The sequence below is a fragment of the Colletotrichum fructicola genome (assembly GCF_000319635.2).
Source record: "Colletotrichum fructicola Nara gc5 chromosome Unknown KSG_Nara_v1_contig11, whole genome shotgun sequence".
In the NCBI taxonomy this organism is placed as follows: domain Eukaryota; kingdom Fungi; phylum Ascomycota; class Sordariomycetes; order Glomerellales; family Glomerellaceae; genus Colletotrichum; species Colletotrichum fructicola.
In genome coordinates, this window is record NW_027094061.1 from 2,164,710 (window position 1) to 2,182,461 (window position 17,752).

General features: G+C 52.0%; 5 protein-coding genes across 5 annotated transcripts; 2 read left to right on the plus strand and 3 right to left on the minus strand.

Moving 5' to 3' along the window:
* Window positions 1–749: 749 nt before the first annotated feature.
* On the minus strand, window positions 750–3,134 carry CGGC5_v017130 (Heterokaryon incompatibility protein 6, OR allele; the record flags this gene model as incomplete). The annotated part of the gene is made up of 1 exon (XM_032027941.2): window positions 750–3,134. One exon carries the CDS (start codon window positions 3,132–3,134, stop codon window positions 750–752), a length of 2,385 nt encoding a protein of 794 aa, XP_031875727.2.
* A 1,245-nt stretch (window positions 3,135–4,379) lies between these two features.
* CGGC5_v017131 (uncharacterized protein) lies at window positions 4,380–4,849 on the plus strand (the record flags this gene model as incomplete). Its single annotated transcript, XM_066153779.1, has 4 exons — window positions 4,380–4,409; window positions 4,466–4,502; window positions 4,566–4,657; window positions 4,730–4,849. The coding sequence occupies 4 exons, from the start codon at window positions 4,380–4,382 to the stop codon at window positions 4,847–4,849; spliced, it is 279 nt and encodes a 92-aa protein (XP_066007050.1).
* Window positions 4,850–6,952: 2,103 nt separating this feature from the next.
* CGGC5_v017132 (uncharacterized protein) lies at window positions 6,953–7,666 on the minus strand (the record flags this gene model as incomplete). Its single annotated transcript, XM_032027938.1, has 2 exons — window positions 6,953–7,276; window positions 7,664–7,666. The coding sequence occupies 2 exons, from the start codon at window positions 7,664–7,666 to the stop codon at window positions 6,953–6,955; spliced, it is 327 nt and encodes a 108-aa protein (XP_031875736.1).
* Window positions 7,667–7,695: 29 nt separating this feature from the next.
* Window positions 7,696–8,842, plus strand: CGGC5_v017133 (uncharacterized protein; the record flags this gene model as incomplete). Its single annotated transcript, XM_032027937.1, has 2 exons — window positions 7,696–8,314; window positions 8,364–8,842. 2 exons carry the CDS (start codon window positions 7,696–7,698, stop codon window positions 8,840–8,842), a joined length of 1,098 nt encoding a protein of 365 aa, XP_031875726.1.
* Window positions 8,843–10,674: 1,832 nt separating this feature from the next.
* Window positions 10,675–15,729, minus strand: CGGC5_v017134 (uncharacterized protein; the record flags this gene model as incomplete). Its single annotated transcript, XM_032023597.2, has 1 exon — window positions 10,675–15,729. The coding sequence occupies one exon, from the start codon at window positions 15,727–15,729 to the stop codon at window positions 10,675–10,677; it is 5,055 nt and encodes a 1,684-aa protein (XP_031879627.2).
* Window positions 15,730–17,752: the final 2,023 nt, after the last annotated feature.

A 17,752-nucleotide genomic window follows, 5' to 3' on the forward strand; every position in this document is an offset into this window, starting at 1 on the left:
CCTCGTTAAGAGCACCAATTTGCTCCAGGGTATCCGCGATGGCGCCGTTGCGTGTCGAAATCACATCTCAGCTTGGGCTTACAAGGAGCCCATATTGGCATACGGCGAGGCGTCAAGACCCGCCTTTAACCATTGAGCAAGCCCTCTATCCCTCAAACTGTCCTTCTAATGATACTTCTTCCTCTTGGTCCCAGCCAAAGATGCCTCATGCCTCAATGGAGACCGCAACAACATTTGTCCCTGGAGATCACCGACCAGGTTGCGAGGCAATATACCGTGCGACATCTGCACTCTAGGTTGACGATCAAGAGCCGCAAAGTGTCTCGGTGTCGTTCATCTTGACTGTGGCGATCGTTCGACATGGTCCGTCCTCGCGCAGAAGTTGGTCGGCATTCCGGTAGCTTGTAGCGTCTTCTCTTCCCGACGTCTTGCTCATCGATCCAGGCGATGCTGTGGACGGTCGAAATATCACTTATCGATATATAACAATAGACTAGAAGGGCGTCGATGGTTCATCTACAATAATTAGCAAGGAGATTTCCTCCTGACGGGTAGTTATTCGAATTCCTTACCTTCGCCTCCGAAAGACCTCAAAAACCTGCAGAAGTGTCACAGTGCGTTAAGTCAAATAGGTCGAATGATTCGATACGCAACGCTCTACACGATTGTGTGGAGAGAGAATTAGATTTGTTCGGAGACCTGACGAGTTTTGTACTGGTCATTTGGTTTCGATGTAATGAGAAAATCTGTCAAGCAGCAGCTTCATCACCTCCGCACCAAACGACTCGTTCCTCGCAGCTGCCCTGACGACCTCCTGTCACCTTGACTCCCTCGCCTCGTCGATCAAGCAGCAGCCTCATCACCTCCGCGCCAGACGACCAGCTCCCTGCAGCTGCCATAGTGACCTCCTCAACAGCCCCATCAGTAAACTTAACCCGTTGATCAACCAGTAGCAGGTTCATCACCTGCTCACCGGATGACTCGTTCTCCGCAGCTGCCTTCACAATCTGGCTCGTTACCTGAATGTCTTGGCCCTGATGCTCTAGTAAAAGCCTTGTACAAGTGCTGCTGAAACTACTAGCAATGACTTTGACAAGACCTTCTGTGACCATGACGTTTGCACGTTCACTGAGCAGGAGCTCCACTATCTTCTCTCCTGAACAAATGTCCTGAGCAGCTATCCGAGCGATGCCTTCTGTGAGCCAGATCATTGTGTTCTCTCTCTGCATATATTCTTGGACCTTGCCGACGTCCAACCTTGCCGAGACAATCTTCTCCAGGGCCATACCGGAAAGCTCCGGGATGTCTGCCTGAACTCTGGCAAGTCCTAGTTGACGAGTCGTACTAATCGACGTGTCATCCTGATATAGATACGACAAAATGTCTTCTGTAACTGCCTCTTCCGCCTTTGTGTAGTCTGCCACAATGCTTCCTTCTTTCCCCCTGAGATCAGAAGCAAGACCCAACAGTGCATAGAGCCGATCGCGGGGGTCACTTGCTTGGCTTTCTCGGAATGCCCACAGCAGGGAACAGATGTTCGTCTTCTGAGCCCGCCCAAATTGTCTTCGGGTTGGGCCTGGCATGATATCAATCACTGCCTGGCACTGGTTGCTAGGGCGGACGTCGAGTAGTGTTGGTGCTATGGCGAAGGCTTTTGCGCTGATCCAGCCCTCACTGCAACCGATAGCTGCCTTGCGAGCGTTGGCTACCTCCTGTAGAATCCAGACCCGACTGAACCATTCCTTGGCCATCAGGCATTTGAGCTGTGAAGGGTAGTCATGCTGTGATTGATTCGCGGACACATCCTTCCAGACCTGGCGCCATCGATCATCGGTAATAGGCCATTTCGTCCATGCCACTCGTGGAACCTGTGTCCTAAAATCCTCGAGCAACGCAAGTAGATGGCTCACATTGTGTTCTGTATCTCCCAACCAGCACAAAACTTCTTCAGCACGCCTGTACAGTTCGCCCATCCATCCAACTTGATGACCACGCTCTTCGACGTTGCTTTGGTCGATGCAAATAGCATCGACCCAGAGAATGCGATCTTCTTCGGTTCGCCTCAGATTTTGAAGGGCGTCAAGAAGACTGTCCGTGATGAAGAGCGCTTTCCCGTCGACTGTAATCATGTTGCGGAGTCTGTCGTCACCCCAGCAGTACGACAGGGCTCCGTATGGTAGGATGGTTTCGACGTTTTGGATAATTTCTTTCTCCTCTTGACTTTGGCGGTTGGGAAGGCACGCTTGAAAAACGCTGCAACTGATCTTGTCGTGTTTGCGACCCTTATGAAGGATGAGGAGTCGGAAATATGCGCGGTCTAAGTCGAACGGTGTGTATGTGAAGTAGCTTGCCAAGGGTGGTTCGATTCTGAGCCGTCCGGCACTCATATAATGAGTTACGCAACGGAGATATGAGAAGACAGCTCCGTGGGCCTGTGCCGCCGACGTGGGGCTTTCGCTACCGCCTGCATGGCGAGAAACACTAGCGACAACCACCAGTGAGTGAGAGTCTATACTTGCAGCGGTGGTCTCAAAGCAGAGAATATTGTGCTTGCTGACAATACGATCGATGATGATAGCATCATTGAAAGCTTCTGAGGAAGACCCTATCGCACCGCGATAAGCCTTTCGCTGATTCCGCTGGCTGGTCTCACCGAGTGCCTCCAGCCAGGCATCACGCCCTTTCTGGGTCCGGACGGATTCAATAGCCATTGCCACACATTCAGGGATGCGCCGTGGCTCACGGGTCAAAACAAGCCGCTGCTGAGATTGGGTTTGCTTCGCATCAAAGTACACAACAGCACTCTGCAGGTTTGGCTTCGTGCCGACAACGACATCACCCACGCGAATGGGACCTGTCGTGGACGCTATAGCGTCGACGCTCGCTAGAAAACCAGCCCGGATGAACGGGAAGTCCCCCAGTAAGTTGTCGACAAGATCTCTGGTGTGTAAAGACGTAGCATCATTCGTCTTGCTTGCGGCCACGACATCGTGCCGACCTACTCTTCCAATGCTGTAGGTCATCCGTAGGGGTGTAGAAAAGTGGTTGTAGACCTCGTCGAAGAATGCCTCAGCGGTCGTATGGTACTTAGATGAGGGTAGAACCCACGCGATAGTGCAATTGCGATGATCCATTGAGAAAGAGGTGCCTGTCAAATTGAAACTATGATTCCGTATTTCTCAGGTAATGATGTCTGACGTGGAAATGTGAAAGTCAGAGTGATAGTTTATTATACATAGAGGCAAAGAGGGGAAGAGAGAATCACTGGCAGTGCTGATAGACATGCTTATTCGAGAATGCCCAATGTACGATGCAATCGCTGGGCGCACTCGCAAGGCAGAGTTACAGTGGTGTAGGAAGCCACCATATTCATGGTGGTACAATACGCTACTGTGATTGGTGTATCGGAGCTATGTGGTCCTGGAATGCTGCATATTTATACCTCAAATGGGCAAATGAATGTCACTACCACGTATTAGCGCGATGTGGGCTGACTTATATCAGTCATAGGCGGTGGCTGTATATAGACTGCGTAAAACAACTGCGTTGCCTGCCGCTTGCCCGATGTGTCGGGATAATGGACGGCCGCACGTAGCGGTACAGCGATGAGTGACAGCTGGATGCAATGCAAAGTGGCATTTTCTAGCACGGCCATCAGTTAAGACAGCCTGCCAACCGCTTTGAGCCCGCGTGGTTGTCTGTTCGTGCCGCGGAGTCTGTCCAAGTAAGCTTCAGCAGCCACTCTTCCAGCCAGCCCTCCTCAGAGTCTTACTAATTGTAGACGCTGTCACCAACGTATCAAACTCATCGAACAGAAACACTGCCATCTCTTCCAGGTACATGTCCGGTTTCTCTATCAGTCACTCGAATAACGCACTAAGCATGGGCGGGGTGATGTCTCTAGGCCGGCCGGCGCCGTTCGGAGGGGCTCTCGTCGCTCCGAAGCAGTCTAGCCTTTGACGGATGCGTCGCACGGCACGGGCACTACATCTCGCGGCTGTTGCAATTTCAGCGTTAGTGAAGCTGCCGTCTGTCAGCACATCACGGTTCAAGTTGTGCTGCGATCGCGCAAGAGTCGGCGCTATCGTTGATGATGGAAATAGATGGACTGCGTCGCTGTTGACGATGGGAATGGGCATGTTGACGGAAGAATCGAAAGGACACGTTGAGTCGGGTCATTTCGGCTAAAGTTCGGCTAGAGTCACCATGAACCCCTGAAATTGCCACGCACGATTTCGCTGGGCAATGTGTGGATGTAGACGCCATTGCGAACGCAGAACACAACGCATCCTTAACGAACCGCTCGCTCGCAGCGTCGATGCTGGGCAATCTCTTTACAACAAATAGCTGAGTCGACTCAGCGCTGCAACGTCCCTGAGATGGTCGTCCGACTTGTTCCGGAGGCGAAGGTAAGGAATACGAACAACTGCCCGTTGGGGGGACAGCTCCTCGCTAATCATTGCAGATGAACCGTCGACGCGCTTCTAGTCTAGTTTTACAATGTGATCAGTGATGATTCGACCGTACACAACATCGCTTGACTCGACGAGCACGATCTCGACCAGACGCTGCAAGCTACTTGACCACCAACCGACTCCTGCGCAAAGACGGATCATGTCAAACGATCGTTATACTTGAGGTGAACGAATGTCGTGCGGTATCTTGCCTCGTAACCTGGCTGGTGACCTCCAGGAACGTGATGGTCTTGCGGTCTCTGACGAGGCATTAGGCATCTTTGGATGGAATCAATAAGAAGTACCGATACATGGGCGGATTGAAGGATGGAGGGCTTGCTCATTGGGTAAAGGCAGGACTTCACGCCTCGCCGTGCGCCGACATAGGTCCCTGAAGAGCCCAAATCGAGTTTTAATCTCGACACGCAAAGGCGCCATCGCAAACACCCGGGAGCAGATTGGTGCTCTGGACGAGGCGCGATGTAGAACTATTGTTGGTGCTATAAGCTGCTTACTGTGTGGACGAAGTAGCAGCTCTGATATAACGATACCTTTATAACGCGTTGCTTAGGTTGGAGGGAGCTGCTTATTACTGACGTTGTTTGCTTTGAACGCACATTGAACGCACACAATCAGCTATTTTTGGCTTGCGTTATGATGACTGCCTTTCATAAAGGCCAGCTGTCAGCGATTTGTTCTATTAACCATGTCGGGCTCCCGTGAGCTGACGTAGCAGAGTCTCTGTTAAGGTACCCCTGCCACCTGCAATGCAGCTAAGCCGTTCCAGGAGTGGAAGGCTCGTGCTCAACGAGAAGAACACACTTGCCAAGGGGACACCAGTTTTGCGAACCTCTGTAGTTGGGTGTAGGCTGTTTTTGTCATTCATTCAGTGGCAGTCGTTGCCGGGCAAAGAGCAGAAGCAGTTCCCAATTTACTTGCAGTTGCGGTACTGTACGCCTGCTGCATAATTAGTAAGAAATGCACCCTTCTGTGGCACAACTCGTGTGCTGCGCATCGGATTGTGCCCATTCGCCGGACCTCGAAGTGCTTCTTTTGCCTGCGGCCGCGTCAGGACTTGCCACGACCGGTTCCATTTCCCTTGCAGAGGGTACACTCCTTACCCAAGTCAGACACCTCTAGGCGTTTTTGGCAGGGTTCGATGAAGCCGGGCGAGATATTGCAGGATCTGCTGCGGATATACCTGGCCTCTTGCCGTGCATTGCTGGGAGAATACGAACGAGCATTGCACCTGACGAGCCTGGACGGTGGAAGGTGTCTTCTTGTACCCTCACTGGATCCGCTTGAGTGTGCGCGCCAAAGTAACGATGTTTGCAGGGCGTCGAATGGACGACGAAATGGGCGACGTCATTTACGTCCGATGCCTGCGTACATTTCGCAGGCCAGACTAGAGCCTGGTAACGAACGGGGCGACAGATCGGTACGCTGTAAAGAGCAGTGCGGCAGTTGCCGCTATCCACAGAGCCCATGACGGCTGACGGTGTCGATGGAGGAATCCACATCAGCCAGACGAGCTTGGAAGTGTCAGTAAGCAGCATGGGCTGCAGTTGCTGCTGCGTGTCTGTGACTGCGTAGAATCAGATCACGCCAAATTAGGGGTGTTGGGGCACGTCGCCCATCAGCCAGGGTTGGAGCACAGCTTTGCGCCTCATTGAGAAGCCAGAGAGCGACGTAAGGTAGTCAGCAAAAATTGGCTGCGTCTCGTCTGCCAACAGCACCCTCCTCATGGGCAGTCTCCAGGCGCTCGGGCTCGGGAAAGGCACCCCCGCGGCAAGCTAGCAGGTGACCCGTACCGAGCCCCGTTTAGTACATACCAGCACTAACAGCTCCGTAGTATTCCGGGAGGTTCGGTGACGGACCAGTCAGCAACATCCAGCTTCGCACCACCTCAGGCAATTTGGGCTGATGGCAGCGTCCATCAGAGCATGCGAAGCAGACTGGGGCTCCGATGGGGCCCACGGTAGAAGGAAATGGACGGATGAGACCATGGCCCTTCAGTCCTTGTGGCATCCAATCAACTCGGGTTCGCCGCTTCGGCGGGCAAACAGGAGTCTCCATAGCACAGGTTGTGTGGCCCAGCACTATGTATGCAAGCCGTACAGAGCACTCACCGTTGCGGCGCCCAGCAACGATGTAGCAAAGCTCGGCTGCTGTACATGGCTTGCCGCCGGCAACACGTTCACGCTGTGACGTCCTCTGACCCGGTGCCTTAGGGATTCCGGCTGTCGTAGAAGAGTCGGTGCTCCCCGCCGGCACCAGCACGCGCCGCCTTGACCCTCGCCAATTGAGGTGGCTAACCTCGCTAGCAGTGTCAACGCTGCCAGCCCTGAATTCGCTTTCGCCTCTGCCCTCTGTAGTGTCGCGTGGCCACCCAATTAACAATAAACAGGTAGCAGAACAAGAAGAGCAGCAGCAGCTAGCAGCCCGACGCTGGAGAACATAATGAAGCCATAAGACGCCAATGGAAAGACCGCATTACTCTAAAGCGCCTCCGCGGCAAGATCGACCTGCATCGCCGTGAGGACGACACCCATGTAGACCGTCGAGCTGGCCAGCACGAAGTTGTCGTGGAAGAACGAGCCGTACTGGTTCCAGCGAGACATGTAACCGTGGAGCGGTGTCTTCCAGGAGAAGTCGAAATGTCTGTCAACATGCAGCACTGGTGGAAGAGACGTCCAGAGCTGTACGACGGCAATCTTCCATGCCGCCTTCTGCAGGTCTTCAGGTATGAGGCGCATCTCCTTCGCAATGCGGAAGTCGCTCTCGTGCGTCACAAGCGCCGTGTACGAGAAGAGGAAACCAAGCTAGCGATGGCTAGCAGCAAATCCAAATCGGCATTCTTGGTTCCGCGAGAACGAAACCCAACGGGCTCAGAAGATTTGCGGAGAAGCGGTTTTCCACAAGCACAGCCATTCGTCTGGTGTTGGGAAACTTGGGAACGTACACAAAACTCAATCTCGTGCCAGGACTTTGGTGGTCTCCTTTTTCAAGCCTAGAACATGTTTCACTTCTACGACTGCCGAGTACGCCCAATCACGACAGCCTGATGGCGTGATAGATACACTTAATCCAAAGAGTTTCTCACGACTGTCTCCTGGTTCCGAGGTGAGGTCCGAATGCGAGCCGGTCAGAGGAAAACGAATAAAGCCCGACGCGCGTGCTAGAGGCATTCTCTCCAATTGATCCCCTACCATAACGAAGCTTTACGACAATTCCGCCGACAATGGGTCAACTAACTGATGCATTCCACCGCAGGCATCTGGCAACCCCGGAATTCAACCAGCTACTCAACATAATATGCCCCAAGTATCTGACCAGAAAGGAAGGAGAGGAAATCATGCGTCAATTTAACGAGAGTTGGATTGATGAGAACCAGGTTCTTTGGAGCGGCGTGGATCATGCCACGGTAGAAGAATGGGCAAATCAGCGTGGGTTGCAAACGCTTACCAGTGCCATGGGCGATCTGATGAACTGGACCCATCCAAAGTGCAGGAGACTTTCCAAGACGAGCGTGCAATGGACGAGATACATGAAGGGCGTCTCCGCAATCTTCGCCTGGAAGATTGCCCAAGGACATACCGTCACTCTGTTGACGCCTCCGCCGCCCGTCCGCTTTCACCCGTCGGGTTTAACCAATTACCAAGACATTGGAGAGCCGGTTTTGAAAGGAGCGGTTGGCGGTACTGTTGTTGGCAAGATTGTTGTGGTACGTCCAGAGGTTGAAGGAGCCGAGGACATGGCATATGAATACTGGCCTAAAGACCAGGTGGCCAATTGGTACGCGAAGTGTGGTTCCAAAAGTCATGGGGCCAAGATCTGGCGAACGATAAGTTCCAAGAGGCGTAAGACCCTTATTTGACTATCTTAGAAACCCGATCCTAATCGGAACAGGAGCTATGATCTGGCCAGCCAAGGTAGATATTTCTTGCGACCCTTTGGAAACGGCGATATTGGAAGAAATGGAGGTCTTCATGATCATCGGCTTACTTCTCTCCGCCGAAGTTTGCATGCACTTAGTTGTTTCACTGGCAATGCTGGTGTACCACTTTTCATCCACGCTGTACCTACGAAATCGTGAGTACAGTGGTGGGCACGATGAGCCTCAATGGCTCGTCATCACTCAGAAGAGTGATGCAGACCTCAACGTTAACGTTGAAGAAGAAGCCGATCCGGCTTTCTTGCTCCTTTCTGTGCCTCGGCCATCCCCCATGAAGACTGCTGGATCTGTCATGGAGGATTTCGTGAGACCCAGAAGCACCAACGTACACCGGTATGCCTCCAGCGGCGGCAAAGGAAACAGAATGAAACGGCTGAAGAGCAAGCGACGACGAGATTCAAGAGGGGAAATTGCAAGAATGAAAACCCAGTAGACAGATTGTCTCAACAGCTGGAATTTGGGAAGCTGGACAACAGTGAGGTCGCCTACACAGCGGCTCTCATGTACAATCAAATGTATTGGGCAGGGCGGAGTTTGCCAAATTGCCACAGCACCTGAATAATTGATACATTGAATTACGCTATAATTGGATCATCTTCCCAAAAGCTGTTCATTCATAATTCATCTAGTATTCAACGGGACACCCGCGAAAGCAAAGAGTGAGTCTGATCCTATCTTAAACGATTGTGGACTCACCTGCGCTCCAATCCTCGTAACAACTCTCGTCATGATTCTTGATTCACGTCTTTCTACTTGTATACCAAATCTGAAGCTCAGTGAATCTTTATGACACCCTGGTGGTGACTCTCAAGTTATTACTATAGTGCTCAGAACCACACGGGCTTGTGAGGTTGACAGTATCAACATGATTAACAACCAGACTCCGCAAACCTCCATATCCGCCGCATCAGAATCCTATCCTTTCAACATCCTATCACGAGGGTGACACGACTCATGGTGAGCCCCTGTGAGACACAACGGCTTTCACATGTGTTTGACCGGACGTCAGCTGGTACGTCAGTACTAACATCTGAGTAATTCTCGGAAAATTCAGTGCGATAGAGCAATTCCATGGAGCCTGATAACTATTCTACAATCACATCGGGTGTCAGACTGAAGACTGAATCATTAGTCCTTGATGAAGACCTGAAAGCCAGATCCCTCAGCTGATTGCTGATCCCCTGAGATGAGCCATGTATCGGAGGTTTGCTAGTGTCCTACGTCGGCCAGCTCCACCAAGTGTCTGCTGATCAGCCGGGGCGTTGGCTGATCCTGAGCAGCTCCTGTCGATGTACGCGAGCGCAAGGTTTGATGGTGACTCTATGATTCGGCACGACCAAAGACAAACGTTTTGACAGAACTACATGAGTGCTCAAGATAGCCACATTCGAAAAATGGGGCCTCTCTTCTGTACACATGGCTTAGCCGCATAGTTCTAGGTTCTGATACGTTTCTACGTTGGGATGCGTCCATGAAATTGACGAAGTAACCCCTGCGGCCGTGTCAGACCAACCCGAGTGTTGCCAGCCAGTGTTGAATAATTTAGCTCGAGGTAGCGTGCCAGGGTTCTTTCTGCCGTTAATCAGCCTGCGCTATATACCTGTCGCATTACGTAGCAGATGCGCATGGGACGGCTGGCCTCAACAACCATGATGGCCCAGGACCTCCCGCGCCTGCGCCTGCCCCTCCCGGAGTGCGACCGCATGTCTCAAGGCTCACCTTATGTTTGCAAGATACTGACAATCTTCCCTCAAATGCCTCGCGCACCGTTCTGCGTCTGGTGTACTCAAACATCTTGCAATGGGAGAACACAAACATGGTCGCACGAAGGGCCTTTTTCTGATCGCGCGACTCGGGCAATTTAATTAGGAAACCGTAGGGTAACTGTTGGTTTCGCAGGGTGAATACAGCGATATCGCGTACTTTGACGAATAACTGTATGGATTGATTGGCTTGATGTGTGTTGAAGGGAAGAGTCTCCAACGGGTGAAGTGAGGCCGGGTTATGGCCGTCAGCCACGGACCGCCACACCACTTGCCACAGCTAGATTCCGACGTGTTATTCCGACACTGGCAACTTTATCTTTTTCCCTTTTTGCCACGTCGGAGCTGAAGTCCCTTCTAATGTACACAGGACCGAAACTGCCGTTGATTTGCTAAAGTGCTGCAAATCGACGAATCGGCTGGTTAACGGGCTATTCAGTCGTATCCATGTTTGCCAGTTATCCCTCTTTTCTTCGTCCCCTTATAGTCCCCCTCCTCTCATCTAGGCACGCGTTACCCATCCCTCCATCCGGACTACCGCCTTGTTTTTGTCGACAAATCGCTCGAGGGCTCGATTTGGGTTGCTCTTGGTGAAGGCATCAGCGAGGTTATCGTCGCCGTTGATCCATCGGATCTCGTTTAGCTCGCGGCGCTCGTATGATTGCCGAAGGGCCATAATATCGATCATCAGGCGTTTCTCCTTCGTGGTACCAAGTTTCACAAGGCACTCATACAGCGAGTATGAGTCAGTACAGACAACCGTTTGGATCGGTGCTAATTTGAGGTTGCTGTTGATCATTCTGATTGTTGAGGCTATAGCGTAGGCCATGTCGACGCCTGCCACCATGCCGTATATCTCTGACGCAAGAACGCTTCGGGTCACTCGCTTGCTCTTCGTGGAGCTGAAGTGGACGATATTGCCGTGAATGGTGAATTCACTACTGCCATCGTTAGTCTGCTCGTTAGCAAGGATGATAACGAATCCAAGCTGCGAGGTCAGGTCTGCGTTATTAGCAAAAGATCCGTCCACGAAAACGAATAGCTTGGCTGTAGCTAAATCAACCGGTATAAAAGTCAAGCCACGGTCAAGAGAATCCATCTGCCATTTGAGGCGTCGGTTGAGGTTCTTAATATCCTCAGGCGATGGGTCTTGGTGTTGTGCTGCTGCTGAGAGGTCGAAGCAGGCTTCTGGTTGGCAAATCGAAGCGATATAGGCGCCGCGGGCACGTTGCTCAACGTATTGCTGCTTAGATACAGGACTTTTGATAACGAGGCGTAGCTTCTCTCCTTGACCCTTCTGCCTAAGGCTCAGGGTGCTGTTGATCATAGTGACAATACCACCGTTGAAAGTGAGAGGTTCGTCAGCAGTAAGGGTTTGCTTTGGTTTTGCCGTGAACGCGGCCTTCTTGAGCTCTTCATCCTCTCTGCGTGAGAAGGACTCATCTGATAGGCCGATTGTATCGTCGGTCTGCATGCCTACGCAAGCGAAGTCTGGATTCTCAGTTGATGAGATTAGTAGGCATGGGTCGTATGAGGATGTAACCATCTGGAGCTTTTCTCTATGGTGCTTATGGTATGTTGCCCACCAGTGGGTGCCTGCCTCCGCGATTCCATATAGAGGCTTAACCACAGCCATAATCGTACCTTCAGGGTGTAGGTGACGAATTTGGATTGGGAGGTGGGCAAGAATAGTGCGATTCAGCCTGGTTTCAGACTGAACGTACGCCTGGGTAATGTCTCGTAACCATAGGGATTTGCCAGCGGCAAGCAGGGCAGGGGCAATCGCCAGGATTAGTCGTTGGCTTGCCCTCTGAATTGTGGGCGATTGGGTCAGTATGGCATCTTTGCCATCATCTGCATAACCTTGTACGACCAGTCTTGATTTCTCATATGGCGAATTTGTGGTCTTCCCCTTGACTTCGTTAACAATTCGGGATTTGAAAATCCGTACGCCTCGGTGCTTGGTCTCATCAAAGGGGATGAATTCGAAGACACCGCGGCTAATCAGACTATCAATCTCCTTCCTAGTTGATTGCTCAAAAGGGTGGCCATGTGATGTTATTATACCCTTTTTCCTGAGCTCGAGAGCCAGTTCAGCGTCAGAAGCTTCCTTAGCCGTTAGGAAAGAGGTTGACAGTGGACATAGGTTCTTCCGAGGCCGGCCGCGACGAGGTCTTGGGGCATCGCCAGCAACAACAATCTCATCAAGGACCACTTCAGTATCTTCATCCACTAGACTGTTAGCCTGTGGTGGTTGATTTACTTCGGTTGCAGCCTGCAGCAGTGGATTTGTTGATATCTCTGTGATCTCCTCAGGGTCTTGGTGGAAGGGTTTCACCATTGTTGAACGAAATATCCTTGGGCCGCGTGGGTGGTCGATAGTACAATTCTCGCCGTCAGTAGCAAGAAGTCTGAATGGGCCCTGCCAGCCTTTCTTTTCACGCCATACTCGAACCTGGGATTGAAGTGGGAGGTTGAGAGTAGGCTGAGTATCTGGGCCGTTGCGTTTATTAAGGGCATCTTTGACCTGGCGGCTTGCGTGGAGGCGTCTCACTTCCTCCATAGCTTTGCGTATAGCTGTTGCCCTCTGGAGGATCTCAGGCGATGGAGGTGAATCGTGGTTAATCCGCGGGTATGCTCCGAAAACGAGAAGGGTTGGTACCAGGCCGTTCGGGCCGGCAGTATCGTTAATGGCCTTGATTGCCATCTGTAGAGCCACCTCTGGGCGGAGGGAAGGGTCCTCAGCTTTGATGATCTCATACGCACGGCGTAGAGGTTTGTGGTATCTCTCGACTTTGCCGATACTATTATGGGCCTCGATTGGGATCTCTTTGATCGAAATAGCCATAGATCTAGCTGACTGGCGAAACTCCTCAGATCTGAAGTTGGTCCCTGCATCTGTGACGATCCAGTCAGGCGGACCCTGATATACATCGATCCAGCACATGCGTAAGGCTTCCCACGTCTGCTTGGCTGAGATATCCTCAAGGAATCTGGCTGCATTGAATGCAGTAGCTGTATCGACGACGTGGAGGACAGGCTTGTTACCGTCGATGTAGAAGATATCAACAATCACCTCGTAGTTGAAAGAATGGTCATCCTGGAGGGTGAATTTGAATCTGGATGGGGCTGCGCCATTCATCTGGCAACGTTGGCATATCTTAGTCAGTTGCTCAAGAGCTGTTATTTCAACTGGGTGGCCAGCCCTCTGTAGGACGGTATGGAGGCGCTGAACCGAGGGATGACCGAATCGTCGGTGTAGGCGGCGTAGCTCAACCTCTGTGAGATGGTTCCATGCAAGGGACCTTTCTCTCTCCAGAAGCATCCATGGGTGGCCCCACTTACGTATAATAGGCACCCTGATATCGCCTTGTTGGAGGAAGTTGTTGAGATTATCAAATTTAATCCCTAGTCGGTCCATGTCCTGTAAGCATAACAGAAAAGGGGTATCCGAAGGCACCACATGGAAGGTGATAGGTCCAAAAGGGGTTGGAACCTTAGTTGTCCCTATTGATGTGATGGCATCGCCTCTGCCGAATCGTATCGAGGCTTCGCCAACAGCAGACGTATCTAAATCGACAGAGGGAAGAATATGCTTTCTCAAAGCGACAAATTGAGGGTGGCCAGCTGTGGAGAACCCAGCTGCGCCGGAGTCAGGCATAATGCCTTGAAAGGTTGTTGATGAATATCGGCCCTCTAAAGTGAAGAGGGAGGTAGGCTCACGCGCGGGCTGATCGTTATACGGATCTTCCTTCGTCACCGCGTGAAGCACTGATTGATCGGCTAGGATGGTTGCAATCCTACGGCCGTCAACAGTGGTCATGGTATTTGTGAAAAAGGAGGTAGGAAAATTATCGTTTTCCTCACTATCCTCATCACCCGAGATGCCCATAGCCTGGACATATTGGGCAATAGGATCATCAGCCTCAAGGGTATCTATCCCTTCAACGCCTTCATGCCATGCGAGGAAGTGGCAAAAGGCGGGCATAGAAGAGTCTTGGAGGTGCTGGCTTGCCTTGAATCGGGTATACGCATTGCGTCTTTCCTCAGTTGGGTGCTTAGTTGACCAGCATCCTGTTTTACCACAGATATAGCACTTCTTTGTTGGTGCTGGAAGTGATCTCTGGTTGCGGCTGTTACTGCCAAGGAAGGGTTGCTGTCGACGAGGTGGCCGGCCGAATCGTGCCTCCCGGCCATAGCCATTGTACGTTCGGTCAGTCCAGTATCTCTCAGCTAGGTTTTCTTCTTGGTTGGCCGGGGCCGCTGGGAACTGTTGCTGTTCTTGACTGTGCTGTGCGGCTGTACCAAGTGCTGAACGGAGCTGGTTGCGTACGCCCTGGTAAGTAGGAGCAGGGCTGTATAGGCAGAGATCGCATTCCTTCACGCCGCGGCAGGCACTAAGGACTTGGTCGCGAAGTGCCTCGTCAGACTGATGGATCGTGGATAGGGCTCGCTGAATCTTTTTGAGTTTCGTAAGGAGGATATCAAGAGCTTGGAGCTTGGTTTTATCAGGGTTATCTCGGAGAACTCGAAGGAGGGTGGTATTCCGCCACTCTGATAGGTAGGTTTGGCGGGTTTCTTCAGTTTCAAAGTGTTGCTTGACACGGCTGACCATATCATGGAAATCCAAAGTTGGGTTGTTGGATATGTAGTCGAAGTAAAAGTCTGAGGCTTCGTCTTTGAGCATGATGGAGAAGGCGCCTGCAAATTGGGAGTGAGAGATCCCGACCTTATGGCAGCTATCTCGGAAGATGAAAAGCTTCGATTCAAGAACGTCGTACATCTCCCCTCCATACTTCATATCGTCAGTATACAGCTTACCGAGGTCGGTAAGCTGCCTTGGTAATGGCATATACTCAGGGATCGTATTAGCGATCTGAGGCTTCTCGGGGGTAACTGCTGAAGTGGTTTGAGGGGCTTGAGTTGGTGTGGGGCTTAAGGGTGGGTTGACTTGAGCGAATCCAGGCGTGTTTGCACTGCTTGGGCCAGGGGTGGCTTGCCCACTTCGTCTGGCCTGGTGGTAACGTGCCTCAACAACATCTGGATCTTCGCTGATATCCTCAAGGAACTCTGGATCGCGGCAGTTTTCTCTAAACGTCTTGCTTCGCTTCTTCATGTTGTTGATTTCTTCAGTAGTCCATATGTGGAAGTTGTCTCCCTGGGTTGCGTTGTATGTGTTTCTGGCTACTGAACCACGGTTCATCTTGACATTGACCCCTTGGGCCATAATAGTATCTCGGAAGAGCCTGACGATATTGGGGTTTGCCTTTTCAAATAGTTCCTCTGGCCAATCTTCAAAATCGTTAAGCAGCTGGGACCATAGGTCTCGGCCTTGGGCTCTGTCGGCATGGTAGCACTCAGCATAAAAGGCAAGTGCTGTATCGATCTGAATATCGTCTCCAGGCGCAGTAGGGTTGAAAGAAGCAAGCCTGCCCCACGTGGACGGATCCACTGAGCCTACGAGCTTTGAGGGGATAGGCAGGATCAAGCTAGCCTGGCTGAGTTGGCTATGCCCTCCTTGTGTTATTGACGGCGCTTGTTGACTCTCGGAATCCATGGTTAGGTGGTCTCTTTGGTCGTGTTGCAGTGGTAATGGTCCTAGGCCTTGTGATGGGATGCGGCTCCCGTTTGGCTTGGAGTGGAGAATCCTCGCGGCTTAGGTGGGTGAGGCCCGAGCTGGCCTAGGATTGGTGGTGTTGATCTGATCTGGGGAGCCCTGGTCTGGTGGGGTGTGATCAAACAATAACTGAGTCAGGAATTGCCCGATCTTCCAGTTCTGCCGAAAGGATAGATATTGCCGAAAGGACAGATATTTGCTGGCAAAGCCAGCTGAAGTTGGCGGATGAAAGAGGTCTGCGCAGGAGGCAGATCTTGATGGTTCGACGAGAAGGGAATCCTATAGCCATAAAGTGCGTATGGTTGAGGATGTCGTCATTTGTCTTGCGTGATGGACGCTCTATATGGGGACTCTTAATCGCCGTATAGATTTGAAGCTTGAGGGGAACCTTTGAAACGATTCTAAGTGAATAGATCGTATACTCTTCGCCTGGCTTCCTTAGCACGTTAAGTCGACTATGAGGGGAACCTGATTGAACGTCCAGTCTGGCCGTTAACCTTTCGCCTATAGCTGAAGAACGTCTCTTCTGTAGAAGACCTTGCTGATCTGCGGGAAACGAGTGGTTGTGAAGTTAACCACTGATCAGTGTTGGTTTCGCAGGGTGAATACAGCGATATCGCGTACTTTGACGAATAACTGTATGGATTGATTGGCTTGATGTGTGTTGAAGGGAAGAGTCTCCAACGGGTGAAGTGAGGCCGGGTTATGGCCGTCAGCCACGGACCGCCACACCACTTGCCACAGCTAGATTCCGACGTGTTATTCCGACAGTAACCTAACCGCCGAAGCGCATGCCAAAGTCATGGTCTCGCAATCCTGTATTGCTCATCTGGGCCATAGTCGTCTTTTCCTTGTCTCAAGTCTAGCATGTCGCGCAGAGAGCGTCCCGCAGGGACGTCGACCTCGTGGGATCACCGCGTTCCATTTTCGGTCCGGCAGCGACGGCGACCGGCCTTGGTGGACGGCTTCCTGGGCGCGTGACCTCCAACCGTTGGTCTGTGCTGGGGAAGGTGGGGCCGGGTTGCGGGGTAGGGAGAGACATTTGGCTCCAGTGGAGCTGAAAGGTTGCCGGCGGCCTTTGCGGAAGCTTTTGGGCTGCGTCAGACCCTCGCCATGACGGAGAGCATTGACGTGTCGCGACCGTCCCTCACGCGAGAGTAACTCATACTGTGAGCTTTTCTTGTCCTATGATTCTGTTTCCCTCGAGAAAAGAGTTTGCGTGCCGTCCGCACGGCAGCCGTCTCGTTTCCGGGCCGCATCCCCTGAAGGTCTCTTTCGACTGATCAACGACCAGTCCAAACCACGCTGCCGACTCAACTGCGTCTCCTTCGCATCGCCTGGTCTTCGTAAGTTTGGCCATCGCCACAAGCGACGGTGTGGAACGTGGTGTATTACCTGCAATTCTTGAGCAGATTTCCCGACGATCATCACGGCCGCCTGCATCGGTACTCAATCTCCGCTTCCTTGCTCTCGCCGAAACGGGATTGAAAATCGTCCCGCGTCTGTTCATGGAGGTTTTCTTGAATAACATTCCCCAGCAGCTGACGGATCGGACTCTGGAGAAGCAGCTCGAGCCTTATGTGACTGCACTTGGCATCAATACATGGCCGTGCTCTGTCAAGCCGGGTGGTAAAGTTGGCTGGATCACATTTTTACACCGGGAGGGCGCCGCGACCTTTCTGCGACGCTATGGCGAGCAGACGCTCTCGGATCAGACGACTGACAGTCATCCAGACGGCCAGATCGTTTCTTACAAAAAGACACAGCGTCCAAATACAAGAGCTAAACTCCAAATTCTGGGAGCTCCCGTCTTTGCCCGATAAAGCCACAAAGCTCCGGATCCCTTCCATCTCAAATGCCTCCTCCACCGTCTTCAAGAAAAGCCTAGGGCACAGAACCGACATGAGGAGCCCTTTTCTAAGGGAACCATTACGTTCGACGCCAAGGATGTTGCATGCGGTCA